The sequence below is a fragment of the Aulostomus chinensis genome, chromosome 17, assembly GCF_037954235.1.
Source record: "Aulostomus chinensis isolate RoL2024-O1b breed Wild chromosome 17, RoL_Achi_v1.0, whole genome shotgun sequence".
In the NCBI taxonomy this organism is placed as follows: Eukaryota; Metazoa; Chordata; class Actinopteri; order Syngnathiformes; family Aulostomidae; genus Aulostomus; species Aulostomus chinensis.
The window spans coordinates 22862888-22881643 of NC_141336.1; the positions used below are offsets into that span (position 1 = coordinate 22862888).

The 18756-nt window shown below is 44.8% G+C and overlaps 1 protein-coding gene across 4 annotated transcripts in view; it reads right to left on the bottom strand.

The window, feature by feature from the left end:
• trappc12 (trafficking protein particle complex subunit 12) overlaps positions 1 to 18756 on the bottom strand; it is a 30455-nt gene that overhangs the window by 9926 nt on the left and 1773 nt on the right. For all 4 annotated transcript variants that reach the window (XR_015109693.1, XM_086182088.1, XM_086182087.1 and 1 more), the window contains exons 2-5: positions 17473 to 18751; positions 16549 to 16665; positions 2526 to 2639; positions 714 to 852 (exon numbers count right to left, since the gene is read on the bottom strand). Coding sequence is in view for 3 of the 4 variants with exons in the window: in XM_086182088.1 (XP_086038214.1) it covers positions 714 to 852; positions 2526 to 2639; positions 16549 to 16665; positions 17473 to 18747 (1645 nt within the window). In the remaining variant the exon portion in view is untranslated. The remainder of the gene's footprint in view (positions 1 to 713; positions 853 to 2525; positions 2640 to 16548; positions 16666 to 17472; positions 18752 to 18756) is intronic.

Below are 18756 nucleotides of genomic sequence, written 5' to 3' on the forward strand. Positions count from 1 at the left end.
GCGTTTAATATTGAGCAATGGAAAGTCAATCGGTGCTCTCTTTAGAGGGATGTGTGGTGTAGCTTTGTGTGAGTGTGTGTTTGTGCGTGCAGCTCTGTCTGCTACTGCCTTCACTGTGGTAGCCCGAGGGGCGAAGCAGATTCAAAGTAATGGGAATACATTAGAGAGCTATTCATGCAGCGTAAAAAGAGGAAAAACAAAACCAAAGAACTGCTGGAGACAAGTAAAGTTGTTGGAGCTTCTCGACAATAGTCTGATATCAAGCTCCTGGCAGAAACTTTCCTTTGAATATTTAATAGGACAGTTGTGATATACTTGTGTATCCTTAAAAAAAACAAAAAAACAAAAGCGGGTGAAATCAAAAAAAAAAATCTGTGCAGAGTCATACATTCAAAACTCACTCAGGAGGATTTAAGAGCCGCTCCTCAGCACAACAACGTCCAGTCTCCCACCTCTACACTCAGCTCCATGTTTGACCTTCACTGGGCAGAACGATGCTCAGACACACTCACCTGCTCTTTGTGGGTCTGTACTCAACTAAGACCCGGGGTTCAGACATTTACAGACAAACACTTGTGACTAAGTAACTCGTTTGGAATCTGGCTGTGGACCAGAATGCAAAATATATTTCAAATATAAAAGTATTCCGAATACAGTTTTTGGACGTAGGTAAAATGCTGACCGTAGTGGACGGAGGATGTGTGTGTTTGTACCTCTCCTTCCAGGGTAAACAGCGGGGTAGTACTCATAGAAGATGTCTGGTTGATCCAGATTCCCAAAAGGTTCCAACTCCAGCTCAGCGTTTTGGAATAGATTCAGCTTGGTGAGGAGGGCCAGACGCACAAACCAGAGCTGGAGGACACACAAACACACCACCTCCCTCTGTTTATCATAGGTAGAAAAACAACCTGAATCATTCAGTCACTCAAAACACAACATCGAGTCGCTAAACTGAAAGAAATCTACACATAAGTCACATTCCCTGACTCGCTGTACAGTAGAGAGTCTTTGGCTGGACTGCCAATGGATTTTCCATTCTTTAGACACCGAAATCCCAATCTTTGATCAATTAGGTTAATAGCTTTCCAGTGAAATCCCGTCATTTTTAGTCACCTAAATGTTTTTTTCTTTTATACATCACAAATTCAGGCGGCACGGTGGAGCAGTGGTCAGCACTGTCCCCTCACAGCAAGAAGGTTCTGGGTTCAAGTCCCGGCTGCAGCACGGGGTCTTTCTGTGTGAGTCTGCATGTTCTCCCTGTGCCTGCGTGGGTTCTCTCTGGTACTCCGGCTTCCTCCACAGTCCAAAGACATCAAGAGGGGACCAGGTTAATCCAGACTCTAAATTGACCGTAGGTGTGGCTGAGAGAGCCAGTGGTTGTCTGTCTCTATGTGTTGGCCCTGCGATGGACTGGTGACCTGTCCAGGGTGAACCCCGCCTCTCACCTATAGCCTGCTGGGATGGGATAGGCTCCCCCCCCCCCCCCGCGACCCTTTACAGGATAAGAGGTAGAAAATGGATGGATGGATGGACATCACAAATTCAGGCAGGGTAGATTTCATACGTCCCATCTAAGAAACCCCAGACTTGTGTGATAGCGTGTCCAAATGGACCAATTTTTAATTGGTTGTTACAGATAGATTTCTAGTAATATACTAATTGAACTATTGACATCGAGTAACCGCAAGGTTACTGGTTCGATCCCCAGCTCCTCCAGTGCCTGATGCTATGTGTCCATGAGTGAAGAATTTGACTATCTGAGTAAGAATGATTGCAAATTTGTTAGCGAGATGTCAACTCCCTTAGCCTCCTCTGATGTGTGAATGTAAGCACGATGTAAAGCCCTTTATTAAAGATGGTTTCAGGATTACACTCTTGTGCTGATATTTATTCCACAGGAAAACTTTGACACCATAGCGTTCTTCTTCTGTCAGGAAAGTGGGGATGAGGAACATTGGCATTAACTGACTTGAAGAGCCAGAAACAATCATTACAGTACCATTACCAGAGTTTGTGACAGGGTAGCTGCAACGCTGCCTTTAATGATCTTCCTTACTTGTTTTTTTCCACCTTGGGCATCAATCAGAAGATACTCGCCAAGTCTTGAGCCACTTTTGTGGGAAACTATAGGATTTATCAGAAAGCTCTCAGAGATGTTGCATAAACTGCCTTGACACTAGAAGAGGTGAGTGCAGTCATGCTAGTGCTCAGAAAAAAAATTAAAAAGGGCCTTTTTCTTTCGTTCTTGACATTTACAAACTGAATGATTAATCAATGACATGTTATTTCCAGTTCTGCTTTTGTATTGGTGTAACTTTGTTTTATGTTATAGCCTGTGATAGTTTGTAACGGGACAGAAGGTCGGGAACAGAGCGTCGCAGGGTTTTTTCCGCTTTGTGCTCCAGTGACTTTTATTAACCTCATATCTGCAGTTTTGGGACGATCCAGTTGAGAGTAAGACACATCATGGATTTGACACCCCCTGAAAGAGACAGATGAATGGATGAAAGTTACTGGCGTCGCACCTGCAGTGAGTCAGTGGTGTGGGACGATGGCTGGCCAGCCTTCCCATATCCCTGACCATGAGCTGTCAGAAGCCGGCCCGTCAGATCCACTGCAGCCCGCCAGTTCTTACTGCTCTGCAGGGGAGAAGAGACACGGCATACTTGAGCTGAATCACAGCAACCAGAGTGACTGATGAACACAAGAAAGATGTGGAGATAAAAAAAAAAAAAAGCAGTGTGGGCCCACTTATCACCAACAAGGTATCTCCAGTATCCAGCACCATGTGGGGGACAAAGTGGATCTATTGAGCAGCTTCCTAAGGAATATCTGACTCGTGTTACCAGCTTTACTCTGAAGATAACAACGCTTGTCAACCACATTTTGAAAAGTGGCTCATCGTCCTCTTTGGTGAACCCCTGACTTTTTCTCTTGCGTGACTATGAGCTTGACATTTTTATTTCCTGGTGGAAAATCTAAACTCAGCTACTGAATGTTTTGATGACTGGTGAACGTAATCTCTAATGCCGTTATTGGTCTGGCATTGTGAAGACTTTACGTGAAATGTCATGACAACCAATCGACAGACTGTCATTCAATTTTATACACATATTCATGGGCCCTGGAAGATAAATCGTGAATGAATTCTGGTTATGTTACAGTGGTTTCATGGTCCACCAGCACAAGCTAAGGAACGGAATCTGTGCAGTGCACAGACCGGCACTGTGTCACGCTGATCTGGGAAGGACATCGGTGTCAGCGTCTGAGTCCAGTATTCCTAATAGGAATGATGCTTATGCACATGAAAATAAGACCAGGAAGTTGTACGAGGTCTGAAACGGAATAACGGAATACGTACTGACAACTGTTTTCACCTCAAACTTCATGAATGTCAAACCACATGTCCCCGATGGGACAAACAAAACATGCTCAACCCTTCCAACAAACTTAGGGACTCTGCCTCGTAGTCCACATTTAGCAGAGCTAGGAGCCAAATACTAACTGATGATGTGATGTCTAATGTTGCAAAATGATACAGTAAATGAAGTAGGAGTGTGTGTGTGTGTGTGTGTGTGTGTCCAAATGAAACTGTTGTCCACAGTGTGTAAAACTGCCAGCTACTGAGGTTGGAGGACACACATACACAAGCATGTTGTGCTGACACACAAAGACAGACGCACACACGTGGATACAAGCAACATCTGCTTCCACAGGAGGTGGTACAATAGGTAAGTGGGGGACAGGAGTGTGTGTGTGTGTGTGTGTAGGTGTGTGTGTAGGTGTGTGTAGGTGTGTGTGTGAAGGTGTGTGAGTCACCCCACCCCATCAACACACATGACAAGGTCAGCTTGCAGATTGGGTCCTAAGTGCTGTGCCATTTATTTCAGCCGGGGAGCTAATTAGCAGAGAGGGGGAAAGCGCTACTTTCTTTCCAGTTATCATCACAAAACTCATCACCCTTTCTCTCCACTGTAGGTTCCCTCTTGTCCTAATTCAGCCCCTTTCCATCCTCACCTCTGACTTCTTCCTACCATGCAGCCTTTCTTTCCTGTCCTCCCACCCCTCTCCCCATCTTGTTGCTACCCCTTCCTCCCACTCTACCTCCTCTTCCCCCTACTTCTCTCATTTCTGCCTCCTTTCTTTTCCTGCTGTCATTTCTTCCAACTGTAAAGCTCTCCTCTCCTCATCCCTCCCTTTTCTCCTGCCCTGTGCCAGTTGCTGCACTGCCTCTGAATCTTCATTAGGGGGGGAAATGAAGCTGAAAACGAGGAGGCAGCCAGGATGGCCAAAAGCAGCTGCAGTCTCTCTCTCTCTCTCTCTCTCTCTCACACACACACACACACAAACGCACACACAACAGTACAACACTGGCCTGCTACAGGGCATAAGAAGACAAGTACATGAGTGTGTGTGTGTGTGTGTGTGTGTGTGTGTGTGTGTGTGTGTGTGTTCCTTGGTGTCTGTGTGAAACTGGGATACAAGGTAAATAAAGGCAATGAGAACAGCCAGAAGTAGTGTACAGTAGCTGCATTCCTACGCATACACGTACGCACGTGCACACACACAAAAACGCAAACACAAAGACTCAAAGTTACCAGAGGGCACCAAGGGATAAGGACTTTCAGCACAGCATAAGCGGGATATGGATGGAAGAACCGTGGCCCACATGCTGGGAGAGAGTGCAAAAGGGAAAGCTGGCTGTAGCGGGAAGGAGAAACTCTGGGCCAAAAGAGCTGGAAGTCGACAAAAAGAAGCAGTGTGGAGCACGGTGGAGAACAGAGCGCTGAGGGCCAAGGGAGCTGCAGAGAGGCACTGCAAGGAACCAGTATGAACGGGAAAAAAAAAAAGGAGCCCAAGCTTAAACAAAAGTTCAGCTCAGTAATGATGCAGTATCAGTGCTCCACATAATACTCCACATCAAATGCTTTAAGGCACAATACAGGAGCAGCTTTGAGGCTCGGAAGGTCCTCTTTTCTGATCAGATCAGTTTTTAACCTTCATGCGTTCAGGGAAGGTTAACTGAGAACCATCTTTTACAGAAACACCCTGGTCACATTCACACACATATACATTCATGCCTGGGAGCCACCCAGCACAACCACACTAAAACCTATCAGCTGGCCAGTTTCTAGACACCATCCAGTAGCATTTTCATGAAACATACGTTTGCTAACAGACTGTAACGGAACTGAGCGGCACCACAAAGAGACACTAAAACAGCTTCTGTGCAACTTTTTCGTTTTGGGTAGTTTCACATATGGAAGGCACTTCCCTCGTCCAGCGCACAGGCTAAGACGCAGCTACTGTGGTCGGCTCCTCATGTCCTTAGATGGGACAGCAGTCTACCAAAGACATGCCTCCATTTGGATATTTTGAGGATCATGACAGTGGAACTCTCTCATAGGGTTTAGCTGGGTGACGATCCGGCGACCGCAAAGGCCACAGTGAACGACTCGCCTCCTTTGCATCATCCATCTCCTCGTGACTCGTCTGCTCTACGGCCACACAGCCAGCGTTCTCTGGATCTTTTACGATAGGCTTAGATAAACATACTTCTCGATGTTTTTCTGAAGGCAGGAGCTTGAAAGATTTACTGAACAAACTCAGCTCCAATAAACTCCTCAAAAAAAAAAAAGAAAAAAAGAAAAAAAGGCCTAATTAGATCCCCCCCAAATCAAATGATGAGACATTACCATAGTGATTCCCTGCCAGGGATATTAAATGAGGAACTGACAACAAAGGCTGAGTGAACTTAGTGCATGAAAGGAGTGTGAAGGCATGTCTCCAGCAAACTAGCTGGGACGAACTATTTTCTTTTGTTGGCTGTTGCTGGGTTTTGAGGACAGCCGGTAGTGTACCTGCCTTTATTCTTGACACAGAGACACCACACAAAAGGAGAAAGCCGAAGAAGAAAAAAAGATGGGAGAATTCAGACGTGACCTAAACAGAGTGACAGTGTAATACTCAAGATGGCTCCCCAGGTGAGTGAGTCGCTGACGCAGCTCAAAATTTCCACTTGCAAAGAGCAACTTCGCCCAGACACATTTTTAGGGAAGTTATTAGAGATTGAAGAAAATAGTCATTTGGTTCATACTTAAGGACATAAGTCCCAGTGGAAATATTACCTCAAAAGAAAGTTTGTTTTCCAGCCAGGAGGAAGAAACGGATACCGTTCTCATGTCTGTATGAAAAATATGAAATTACCACCAGCGTCACGTTACCTCAGCTGAGAACGCTCACAGGTACCTGCACCCATGAAGCTCACTAAACTAACTCGCTGTCTTTTGATTTGCACGTGCCAATTATGTTGATTTGAGAATTAAAAAAAAAAAAACCAATTCATAATCAAGTCTGACTTCAATCGTCTTACAGTGTTTCACAAAGACTCCTACGTCAAAACGTGAGCAGCGCGGGCTCACATTTCGTCCTCTCTCTCCCTCAAACACACAAACATACACATAATTACTCTCGTCGCAAGTTTAAAAGGGGTGAGCCTTCTTAATTGTGTTGAAAATCGCAAGTTCAGTGCGCCTTTCCTTTGGTGAGTTAAAAAAAAACCTCTGCATAACAAAGCTTGATGAACAAACGAACGCCCACTTATTCTCCCGAAAGACCGAGAGCCTCCAGGCGAATCAAACTTAAAAAGACTTTCTCCACCCAGCTTTGGTTAACACAGAGCTCCCGTGCAACTTCAATTAAGCTCCGACATTTCACAGAGGGTGTGGGAAAAAACAACATTAGAAATATGCTATAAGTGCAGGCTAGTCATCGCAGCAGTGGCCAACTTCACTTTGATGCTTCTGTAGTTGGTCTACAGACACTTGAACCAGGGGACAGAACCCGGCCCTCAAGCTGGAGGATGGCCTGTTTGGCCGCTGTACTGATATGAACTTCACACAGCAGCCATTTTGTCTCCCACAGGCAATGGCTGGACTCTTCAAACAGCACTGCTGAGAGACGTTGAGACAGAAACTGGCGTAATATATTATGTGGAGACACTGCAGTAGCTTGTGGCTTGTAAGAGAACTCCACATAACACTCCCTAAGATGGTTCGACACAGCTTCCAAGTTGTAAGTGAGGCTCCTCTGGGTAATATCAACCACTGATTGACTAGTGGGCTACGGGATAGTTTTTTATGGTTTGGTTGTCAACAATAACAGCATGTCCCATTTCCTTTTTCCACTGAGAGCCCTGCTGGAGACAGCGCTCAAGATAAGTTCTGTCCTCCTTCACACCCACAGTGGAGCATGCACACACACACACACACACACACACACACACACACACACACACACACACACACACACACCAACAACTTCTCCCAACATGCAGCACTGGTAGTTGATGATAAACAATTTGGGGAGTTATTGATTGGTTATAGTTTCTGTTAATTCAAGTCACATCGTAGGAAACATGGTGAAATAAAAATAGGTCCGCACAGTGCTGAACTTCTATTCTCTGCTAGATGGCAACATTTCAATTTACAAGATCTTCATCCCCTGAGGAGGAAGTGGATCACTTTTTGTCCTGCACCTGCATATATTTTTGGATGTGCGCACATTTGCTTGTCTTCTGAAATGAGAAGCAAAAACTATGGATTAACAGGCACAGTTAAGAGTCGTAACTCGGTCAAACAATTTTGGGCGGAATGTACCGAACACACACACAGATGGACTGAAAAGTATAAGTGATCTCCGACCTCTTTATCAAGGTCGGTCAGAACGACACGTCTGAATCCTGTAAGTGGACTTTTAAAACTGACACAATGAACTAACTCCTCTGTGCTAGCGGAACAAAGTGTGAAAGTAGGACACAAGTTGTTCCACACACGAGTGAAGCCCAAGCACAATCTGTAGATTCAGAGTGAGTCGGAGCACATGGCTACGGACGAGATAAAAAGAACAAGGTGGAAACAACGGCGGCGAGGTTGGAAACAAGCCTTTCAGCACGAGGAATGCTGATGGTGCGTTCCCCAGACCAGGCCTGGCAAATGTAGCTGATGATGGAAATGACAGAAATGTAAAAAGGTTAGGATAATGACAGGAAAAGGTTACAGCAATGATAGCAAAGTGCAATGCAGCAGCTGCGTTGTTGTTGTGATTATGGGGGTGTGTCTGTCTGACCCAGCTAAGGTGGGTGTCTCTCTCTCTCTCTCTCTCCATCCATGCACACACTTGTACTGGCCCCTGGCCCAGACAGCATCACACTGTGGGAGGAAAGAGAGGTTAGACTCTCTGGTGGGTCGCAGGCAGGGAAGAGAGAGAGCGAGAAAGATGAGGGAAGCGGGTGGGAAAGGAAAGAGAGAAGAGGGGTGACTGCTAATGAGAGAGACAGATGAAGCTGGCCCAGGGTGGTGCTGCTGAGCCACAGACCAGCTCACTGCTGACCACACCACAGCGGGGACATCAGAGGAGGCAGAGGTCACTGGGAAGACAAAGACAGAGGTGGACGGAGAAACGGGGCCGGCTAGCAAACTCCCACCATTCAACTTCAATGCCCAAGAAGTACTAGCTCTTGCAAAGATAACAACAATGAAAACAGTCAGTTAAAACTTTTCACCAAACGTGATCTTATTCAACACTGGAGAGGACATAAAGGGAGAACACTACTCGAATGGCTGCCATGTGCATGAAATTCTCCTCGCTAATTAAGAAAGCACAGTAATGGTCCCACTTCCTGCCCCCAACACTCACAACCTCTCACTACAGAAAATTACAGGAATTAATTCACATCAGAGACACGTTCACCACCCTTGTGACAAATTGGTCACATTTTCTAGCACTGGCCAACATGGTCCAGCTGTGTACCAGGTTTTACCCTGCTCTTTCTCACCGAGAAGTGGGTACAGTTTGAAACTAATGTGGCCGAATTCAAACATTACAACTTGAGCTGTCAGCGCGACACAACACACACTGAAAAATACAGAAAAATATCAGAGGGTGAGGACAGCCGAGGGATTGCTAGCTAAGAAACAACAGGAAGGAAATGTAAAAAACATTTGCATTGGCTCGCAAAAAAAATAAATAAAAAATGAAGAAGCGCGAACCATTTTCTGACGGGGAATTTATCAAAGATTGCTCAGTGGTCTCTACGGAATTACTCTCCAAGGAGAGTGTTTCAACTGTCCCTTTCAAGACAAATGGTTACAAGGCTGGTTGAGGACACTGCAGGAAAGAGACACAGCTGAAAAGCAAGACAGCTGATTTCAAATTCTTCTCCTTGGCCCGGAATGAGAGCAGAGATGTGTCTGAAACAGCTCGGCTACTGATCTTCATACAATAAATAACCAAAGACTTTCAAATATGGAGGAACTGGTTTCTCATTCGCAGTGACACCAACACGTAACGATTATTAAGCCAAGGTAAATACACGCATCTCCACTGGGACAGCAGTGGGAGAGGTGACTGGCTGATGTCCCGATTAGAAGGAAACGATGCCGGCCTTGTGAGGAGGATGCAGTGTAAGATTGACCCAGAACACAAACCGTTATTTTTGCTTGCTATTATCCATCATCAGGTGCATGTCACTACTGAAACTAAACCATGTGGTTTATGTTGTTACAAAAATTGCAAACTTCATTAGAGCAAGAGAATTAGATTAGAGGCAATCTGTTGGCCTGTTGGAGGAGCATGATCCTGAGGAAGCTGAACGGATGGACCGCACAGCCGCCGCAGGGCTCAACCTGGGCTCACGTGCTCACCGGAGTGGGGGATCCCAATTCTGCCTTTCAAGACTCACCTCACGTGAGAGAAAAGAACACCTACTTCATTTTATACAACGCAGAATTCAGTCTTAAAAATGGAATGAATTGTCATATGCTCAATACGGTGGAAACGCATAACAAGTGGGTGTAATTTTCAAACATAGGCGGGTTTTTTTTTTCCAAAGCAACTAAGCCATCACGAGATTAAATCTACTGTGGTGTAATTTCTGCTCTCGCTGCTGTCTGTGTCAATGTTTCGCTGGGGGCGGGGCTTAGCTCTTCAACGCTAACAAGCATGCGCACAAAGGAAACTTGTATTTTCAACTCCTCAGTCGACCATTAATTGCTGGGAATCAGCTGAAAATTGAAATCTGCCTGTATTTTATGACTGCATCGTTTCTTTGTTTGACACGAATCTTAAAACGAGAAATTCTTGTAATCTGAGCTCCTGGCTGAGATGGCATTTACCATTACCGTGGTAACATTTACCATTACCGTAGTAACATTTACCATTACCGTGGTAACATTTACCATTACCGTGGTAACATTTACCATTACCGTGGTAACATTTACCATTACCGTGGTGGTAACATTTACCATTACCGTGGTAACATTTACCATTACCGTGGAAACATTTACCATTACCGCTCTGGAGTCGAACGACTTCCAGATTCAAGTTCACTTCACTCGGCGTGACTATATTTTGAAAACTTTCTTCCTGAACTGGTGAAATTAAATTGATCCATCACATGATCAGGGCTGACTCGTCGGCTGGCTTATCATTCGCCATGGATGGGATTACCATCTGCATCCAAAATTATAAACACGTAAGAGATGGGAGCCTCGTCATGGCCTGAAAGAAGAAGCTACTGTGTCTATGGCTGACACGAGAAGAGCAAATCACTCCCGCTCACAAAAACGACTCAGCAGATATGCAGCCGTGTCTAAGACATAGCGCGTTGAGTTTTCTAGGCAATATGAGGACAATAAATCAATAGAACCTGAAGTGTTCACAATCTGCTTTTACACATGATGTGGAGGGCTTTCCCTGTCATGCACAATTTGAAATGTACAGTCTGATATACTGCTGCTAGCACAACACTTCAAAACAGCGCCTTTCCTGACATCTCACTCATCTGTCGAAGAGAAATGAGGAAGATGCGGATTCTTTTTGTTGTTGTTGTGATGATTATCTGTTATTTGCTGTTTGGAGTGATTTAAATACAATAAATACTGAAAAATGAGGGCTCAGCATGATTTCTATAATTAAATCCAATTACAGCAAAGTGTGCTTGGCCAGCGGCAACGATCGAGGTTTCTTATGTGGCCCTGCAGGAAAAATAATTGCTCTCCGCTGCTCTAAAGAGCAAACCAAAGTTAAATGTTTGACAAAACTGGAGCCAGGAGTGACATATGGCCTCATTTCACTTCCATAGTTCTCAAAGGGAGTAATAACGGCTTTATAACCACGTGTATTCACACAGTTTAATGCTCATTCCTGTCTTCAGTGGTTTTACTATGTCTATATATACTAATGAGCTATTATTGTGCAGAAAATTGCAATTTGTGATGGTGATGAAATAAGCAAATGATGACATGAGTCTACTTGCTTAGGTGTTGAGAAAACACACGAACACTACTGATAATTTTTAAATGTGTATCTCTCAACACAGATATAAAACCTTAAACTAGCATAAAATACACAAAACAAACTCAAATTAACTTTCTTTTCTACTAAATTTAATAAATACTGAATAAAAACCTGATTTTATAAAAAATTGAAGTAATTTCTGCAACAATTTCTGGGTGGAGTCTCCATGTTCTCCCTGTTCCTGCTGGGTTCTCTCTGGTACTCCAGCTTCCTCCACAGTCCAAAGACATCAAGAGGGGACCAGGTTAATCCAGACTCTAAATTGACCGTAGGTGTGACTGTGAGTGTGAATGGTTGTCTGTCTCTATGTGTTGGCCCTGCCATGGACTGGTGACCTGTCCAGGGTGAACCTCACCTCTTGCCTGAAGCCTGCTAGGATAGGCTCCAGCCCAGGATAAGAGGTAAACAAATGGACGGATGGATGGACGGATGGATGGGTGATCAAAACAATTGCAGTTTTTTCAGCAGTTGTATATTTGCACAGGCTGAAAGCACAACTGTGATTCGTTTAATCGTGCAGCACTAAAACCTCCTGGATCAGGAAGACGAGTATCGGATGAGAACCTTTTTAATCAATTATGCAGTGAATTTGTCAAATTACTCGAAGAGCATCCAGAGAAATCTTGAAAACTTATCAAATGGTGGTGTTACATAGTAACTGGTCAAAGAAAAACAATTCCTCTGGTAGCCAAAGCTGAAATGCTGACACCACTTCACATGATCTTGAACAGAGCATCCGATGGTCAAATGAAGCCCATTTTCTTCCAAATGATAAAACAAATGTTGGATGTGAACAGTGCTGCGGTCTAAGTGAGGAACGAAGGGAAATCAGGTCCCCTCTCCATGAAGGCTCCTCTGTACTGAGTGTTACCATCAGTGTGTGCTACAGCAGCTGTGTTACAGAGAGGGACAGATGGGTACGTTGGTGAACGTCCACGTCTGTTAGATGATGACAAAGACATACGTCAAAAGACAAAAAGAGGTAGAAACACAGACCATTCCTCTCCCGCGTTGTGTGTGTGTGCGTGTGTGTGTTTAGTGTGCTTATGTGTACGCAGTGCACGTGCATGAACAGAGAGAATGTGTGGTGGCAATGGGTGCAGTTACACACTGCAGCATGACTCATTCTGCCGGCTTACAGCAGAGCTATGCAACACACACAGAAAGATGCTTCACATGAGAATCCAGCTCTTCACTTCATTCAAGCACAAGGCAACACGCAAAGAATGAAACCAGCTGACAACAAATACCGGCCAGTGTCAAATGTGTTGAAAGCGTGTTATGGTATGTAATCCGCAGCCCTGAAATGTTGGGATTATTGACACACACATTCTCACAGGGAAAACTGTCCCAGATTCTAAGTGACTGATCAGATGTCTCATTGGCCATCGAGCGTCAGTGGGCAGAATCTTCAACGGCTCCGAGCTTCACTAAGGGACTGTCTGAACAAACATCCTCTCATTTTCTCAATTTCGAGCTGCCCTCCCAGCGAAGTCACCTACGGCGGCTCTGATCTATCAGTTTGTTTGATTTGAAAAAGTTTGGAAATTTCGTAATTTGTTGGCAATTAAATCGTCTGAAAGCAAGTAGATGGTGATGGAGCGAGAAGGCAGATGGTGCCTGATCCATTCATCAGTGGGAGGGACTCGGTGAATGATTATATTGTCAGAAGAGCTGTCACACCACAGTGGGTTAGTAAAGGGAGATAACTTCAGTCGGAGGCCCTGGGTTCAAGTCTCAGTGCGATGATGTGGGATTGAAGGGTTGTTGAACAAGACAGTGAATCTCTGTCTGCTATAAGTGTGACGGTCTGTAGCCGACTCTGACCTCTGCACCCCCAATGAAAGGGAAGCAAGTGAAAAAGGGATTTTCTTTTCAGAATCTAAAGAAAAGCCTGTAGTGATGCCCCTGATGACACAATGTGCTAATGTATAACAAGATGAGTAGGAGGTACCACTGACCTCAGGTCTGCACATTTATCAAGGTGAGGAAAATCATCTTTCTTCACGAAGGTGCCCAATATTACTGACACTGTCCAATATTATGCTAACTGCATGCTCATCTTGAGCTGGCTGGCAAAATGGAATCCGACAGAGGATCTCATCTGCCTGTGTGCATCGCCTCACACTTCCACTGAAACAATGGCTTCACGTTTTCAAATGCTATTGTTCAAGCAGCCCTTGTGTTTCCATTTCTGTGTGAGTCAAACTAAATTTACAAAAGAACAAAACAAACAAACAAACAAACACCCCCCCCCCCCCCCCCGCAATTCCATTTACTAGGAAACCGTCATATTTTCTGTAACAACCATTTCACAACAAAGTCTCAGATAATTCAAACCCTAGTCTGGACATTTTTTGTAATGACCTTTAAGATATTAATATGTCACAAAAAAACCATATAATTGACAGTCGTGGAGGCAAAGGGAACTACAGAGCTGTCTGCAGCAGGTATGCTAGCTTGGTTCAAAAATGACCCCAACTTGCACGTGATTTACAACTGGTATTTTTTTAAGTTCTTGTCCTCAGCCATGAAAAAAGCCGGAGCCGGGATCTTAGGGGGCAGCAAATCAGAGCACTTGAAAGCACAGAATTAGACGTTGTTGTTTTATGTTGGCACCTCAGCCGTGTCTGCAGGAGGCTCGCACGATTCGGAAAATATATCTTGCATTTTTTTGACTGATATTGCAATTGTGACATATTTCAGAATATCTATTTAGATAATTTATTACTCCCTACTTTTTACGAATAAAAAAAAAAAAAAAACAAACCCAGAGGACTGAACTTTCCTGAATGAATCACTGAGATATGAAAGCCAGGAGGCATTAAGATGAAGGAGACGGAATCTTGTCATGAATTTTGTATAATTACGAGACTCCTAATTAACAGCTTGGACATTTAGTCACGAGTCATATTTCACGATTATAAATATTCATATTTGCTTATTTAATTATCTGCTCTGGTATATCTTAGGAAGTATATTTCAGAGAGGTCCCACCAAAAAAAACAGCCTGCTATACTCCACAGTGATACGTATGGGTATGAAGGGTCCGTTCCACCTCTGAAATTGTCTCTCTCTCTCTCTCACACACACACACACACACACACACACACACACGCACACTCCTCCTCCTCTCTTTGCTTGTCATTTTTTGACATCTCTGCTGTAGGCCTATGTTACCTTTTTGGCTCACTGTCTCTTCCCTTTCTTTTGCCTCTGGCTCCAAGGAGCCACCCACACCAATTGGCAGACAGCAATTGACACACAGAACCACACTTACCTGCACTATACAGTGTAGGTGTGTGTGTGTGTGTGTGTGTGTGTGTGTGTGTGTGTGTGTGTGTGTGTGTGTGTGTGTGTGTGTGTGTGTGTGCGCAGGTGGTGTGTGTGTGTGTTTCAGTGTATGTGAGCATAGTCCAGTCCAGAAGGCCCTTGAAATATGCACAGCAGTCCCATGCATAATACATGGGCACAGCAGGGGAAGAGAACTTGTGAGCAGAGTGGATTTCTACCTCTCCATCTCTGCTCTCCACCCCTCCCGTCCTCCTCTCTGCTTCCCGCTCTCTTCATCACAGCGTCTGCTGCTGATGTGCATATGTTTTAAATAACAACTGTCTCTCAGGGTCATTCTTGGGTCAAAAATTATGATGGAGGCAACATACAAGCAGTGTGGAGCGAGGTAGACCGGCCGCGGCAGGACAGCCAGTGTGGTGAGCCTGTCGTGTTTTGCTTGGCGGACGAATCGGGCAGAAGTGCAGCGTGAAGACAAAAGACACAAATTATTTGCTATTTACAGTCAGCTGAGGACTGACAGCCCATCAGTTTCAATGCAACAACTGCAGAAGCCAAAGGACATTAAGCTGTAGCAGCCAGCTGGTGGTTTTGTCGTCCTCCACAGAGTGAGGTAATGTTTTAGAAAGCGCCTGCACTGATGCACGCAGGGTTGCCACACATTTTCCATTTCAAAACGCCATACTTTTCAATACCGTGTGGGAACCCTGTCTACTGCACATTCAGGAAAATTAAGTCCCACAAGCTTTCAGTGGACTTCCTGCCTTCCTTACCCAGACGGTCACTCTTAGGCCTTCCCTCAGTGATTCCTGCGTCTTCAACAAAGACACACACAAGAAAAAAAAAAGAAAAAGAAAACAGGCGGTGGGGTTTTGGTTTCGTTGACAGAACACAGTGGCCGCTTAAGTACACGCGTTTGTCACAATCTTTTCCAACTCAAGCTCAGCTATGATGATGTCAACAAAGAAAGGCAAGTTCTGCCTTTTCAAATTCATCAGAAACAACCTCTGGAGCTGAACACAACGAAAGAGCTGAACAAAGTCAGACCTGCTGTGACTGATCGAATCGAAGCTCCATTCAGAAAACCAGCTTCTACAAAACCATTCGCCCACCACCTTGAGGAAAGACGAGACCAAGAAAAAAAACAACAACAACCCCTCATTGTACAAATATGCATTACATTTCAGTTGATTCAGCACTGTTTTGATATTTTTCTTGCAATTCAAGACAACAAGATCTAAGATGGAGGCGGCACTCATCCACACCCAGGTCCAGAGGACAAACATCAGCCTCACTGGCTGTGGTCGCCTTGTATCGTCTCCACTGCTGCTCACAGTCCATCAGTTCTCACACCAGTTTCATCATCTAACTGCACCTGGATAATCTTTCAAGCCAAGACATGCGGTGTTAAACTGTCAGATGGGACTTCCAGAGGGACAGGGCAGCAATATGTTCATTTTGGTAATGGCTGATATCTTGGAAGCCCATTGTCGATTGTGAAAGATAATGTCTCCACAGGTATAGAGAAATAACTTCAAGGAGTGTTTGGAACCACGCACAAACAGGATCGGAGGATGAGTATTTTGGGACTTTTCACAAGTTAAACTGACAGTTCAAATAAAGAATATCAAGCTTTGTCCCAGAGACAAGCCTTGACCTTGCAAACACAACCCAGTCACTTTCCATTTGCTGCTATGATTTTGTTGTAGGCTTGGTATCCGAGGTGTCTTCATCATTTCTGTACGGTTTGACTTCAATGTTCTTTGAAGAAGTTTTGACAAAATGATCAGGCGAGGATTTCTTTGATTCCCATTTTAAGGGGATTTAATTTAATCAGCAAACAATAGCCTGAACCTAAGAAGTACACATTACGGACGAGAACCACAGTGCGTGACTTACGATGAGCTGTTTGAGGCCTGTGAAGGATTGTTCCACGGAGCTGGCGGTGAGAACTTGGCGCTTCATGGCTGCCTGCTCTCCCAAGAAACGCAGCATCAGGTCTTTGACAGCATCGCCCTGCAGCAGAACACGTATTCATTTCAAACACTGTAACGGCAAACAACAGAGCCGTTTCAGCACGATTGATTCTGTTCACAAAAAAAATTTGATCCGGGTATCCCAAAATGAGGACACAATCGCAATAAAACCAAACAATGTTAAGCCTGAAGTGGAATTGAACAACAACAAAAAAAATCTTTAAAGCTCTATTTATTCCTAATTTGGGGTAAACGTAATTTGTGACAATGGACTCTGAGTGGGCAAAAACACCACAACAATAATAATAGAAACTTTTAAAACCCAATTTATCTCATCTGGCATTCAAAGATCCTCTATGGGGACAGTGGTGAAAATTTGAAGGGGACTTGGATGCACGATGTAAGATAAAACTGAGTAAATACATTAAATTTCATCAGGGTTGTTGTTGTATAAAATGTTGGTGGTTAAAGACTTTACAAGAATTCTATAAAAAAAAAAAAAAAAAAGAGGAAAATACATGGATTTTTCTTCATATTGACCCAGCAGCAGGAGGGGTTTTTAAAGTCACCCATCTTCAGCCTATTTATAGCGAGGAGTGTGTAACTGGAAACACTGTTGCTATTATTTTTTACAATTCAAGGAAGAATCTGAAAATGTGTGTCCTACATTTGAGATATGAGCTTCAACAACAAGAAGATCATGAAACCTCCAAAACAGCTGCTGTAATTCTAATTTTGTTGTACAGCCTTTTATTTTTTGCTGCAAAATCAGAACTTGTTGTCAGGGCTTTCTAAAGACGGCTATTTAGTAATAAATGTTTGAGCCAAAGAGCTCGTCCCACTGTACCTGCAGGTTGTCAAACTTGAGGCCAGGCATAGTCAGTCTGCTGCTCTCTACATAGGCTGGGCTGTACTGCTGGGTGGCCACAGAGATCAACACCTTCCTGGTCTCCTCAGGTGGTGGCCAGGCATCATGGCGCCTGTCCACCTCACTCAGACTCAGTGCAGTTGCAAATGGATCGTCGCTGCCTGAGAATACAGCCTGGAGCTGGTTGAAGGGCTGAGGCTGAGTAGCTGTGACGGGGGTGGGAGGTAGTGATGGAGCAGGGGCTTTTTGGGGTGGAGGTTGGGAAGTGGAGGCTATGCTAGGGGTTGGAAAACTGGAGTCCAGAGGGGTGGAGAGGGTGGAAGAGGTGGCAGGTGGCTGGTGATTAGGGGTGCTGGCGATGGGTGCTGGGATGGGGCCGGGACTAGGGATCTCTGCATTAGGATTAGAAACAGAGATGAAGGAAGAGGGAGCCATGAAGGAATCAAAGAAGTCAGATCCTGGATTAGTCTGTCCATTGTCAGTGAAGAACTTGCTTAGACTCGGGCTGGGCTGGCACACAAGCGGGGTGATCAACTTGCTGGGGGTCACTACCTCATCACCGCCACCACTCCCCATACTAAAGCTTGGGGACTTGATGAGAGTGGGCTGAAAGCCATCGGGCACCAGGGACTTTGGCTGGCTGCTCTGGCTGAATATAGTGCACACCGGCACTGGCTCATCCTTCAGATTTGTCCCTTTGCCTGGTGCCGGTTCCTCAACGTTAAGCTCAGGTGTGGTCTGTGTGTCACCTGGAGTAGAAACATGGGTTGTGACTTGCGCTTGTACGTCTGTCTCTTCATTTGAGTCCTCCACCTTTAGCTGAGAATCTTCTTCCTGCTGCTCTGCTGACACTGTAATTTCAGTCGTATTCTGACCAATTTCAGTCTTGTCATCATCACACAAGCCATTTCCTGCATTATCCTCCTCTAGTCCTCCGTGTAGAAATGAGTCGATGGGTGCCACATCATCCTCTTCGCTGTTATTTGGGGAATCAGAGATCATGACACTCTCCATCATCTGATCATTGAGTTTGTCCATTAAACTTTCTGAAGGTGTAGCGCTGCTGTCCTCCTGGGGTGTGGTGAAATCCCCACCCAGGTCTATGCTGTCTTCCTGTGGCAGAACGCTGTCTCTGGGAGGGGTTTTGCTGGTAACTGGCTCTGAAGAGTCTGCAGACACAGCCTCCTTGGTGACATCCTCCACTGTGATGTCCAAGGTGACAGGCCGCTGAGCAGGAGTCTCCCCACTGTCCATCTTACTGAT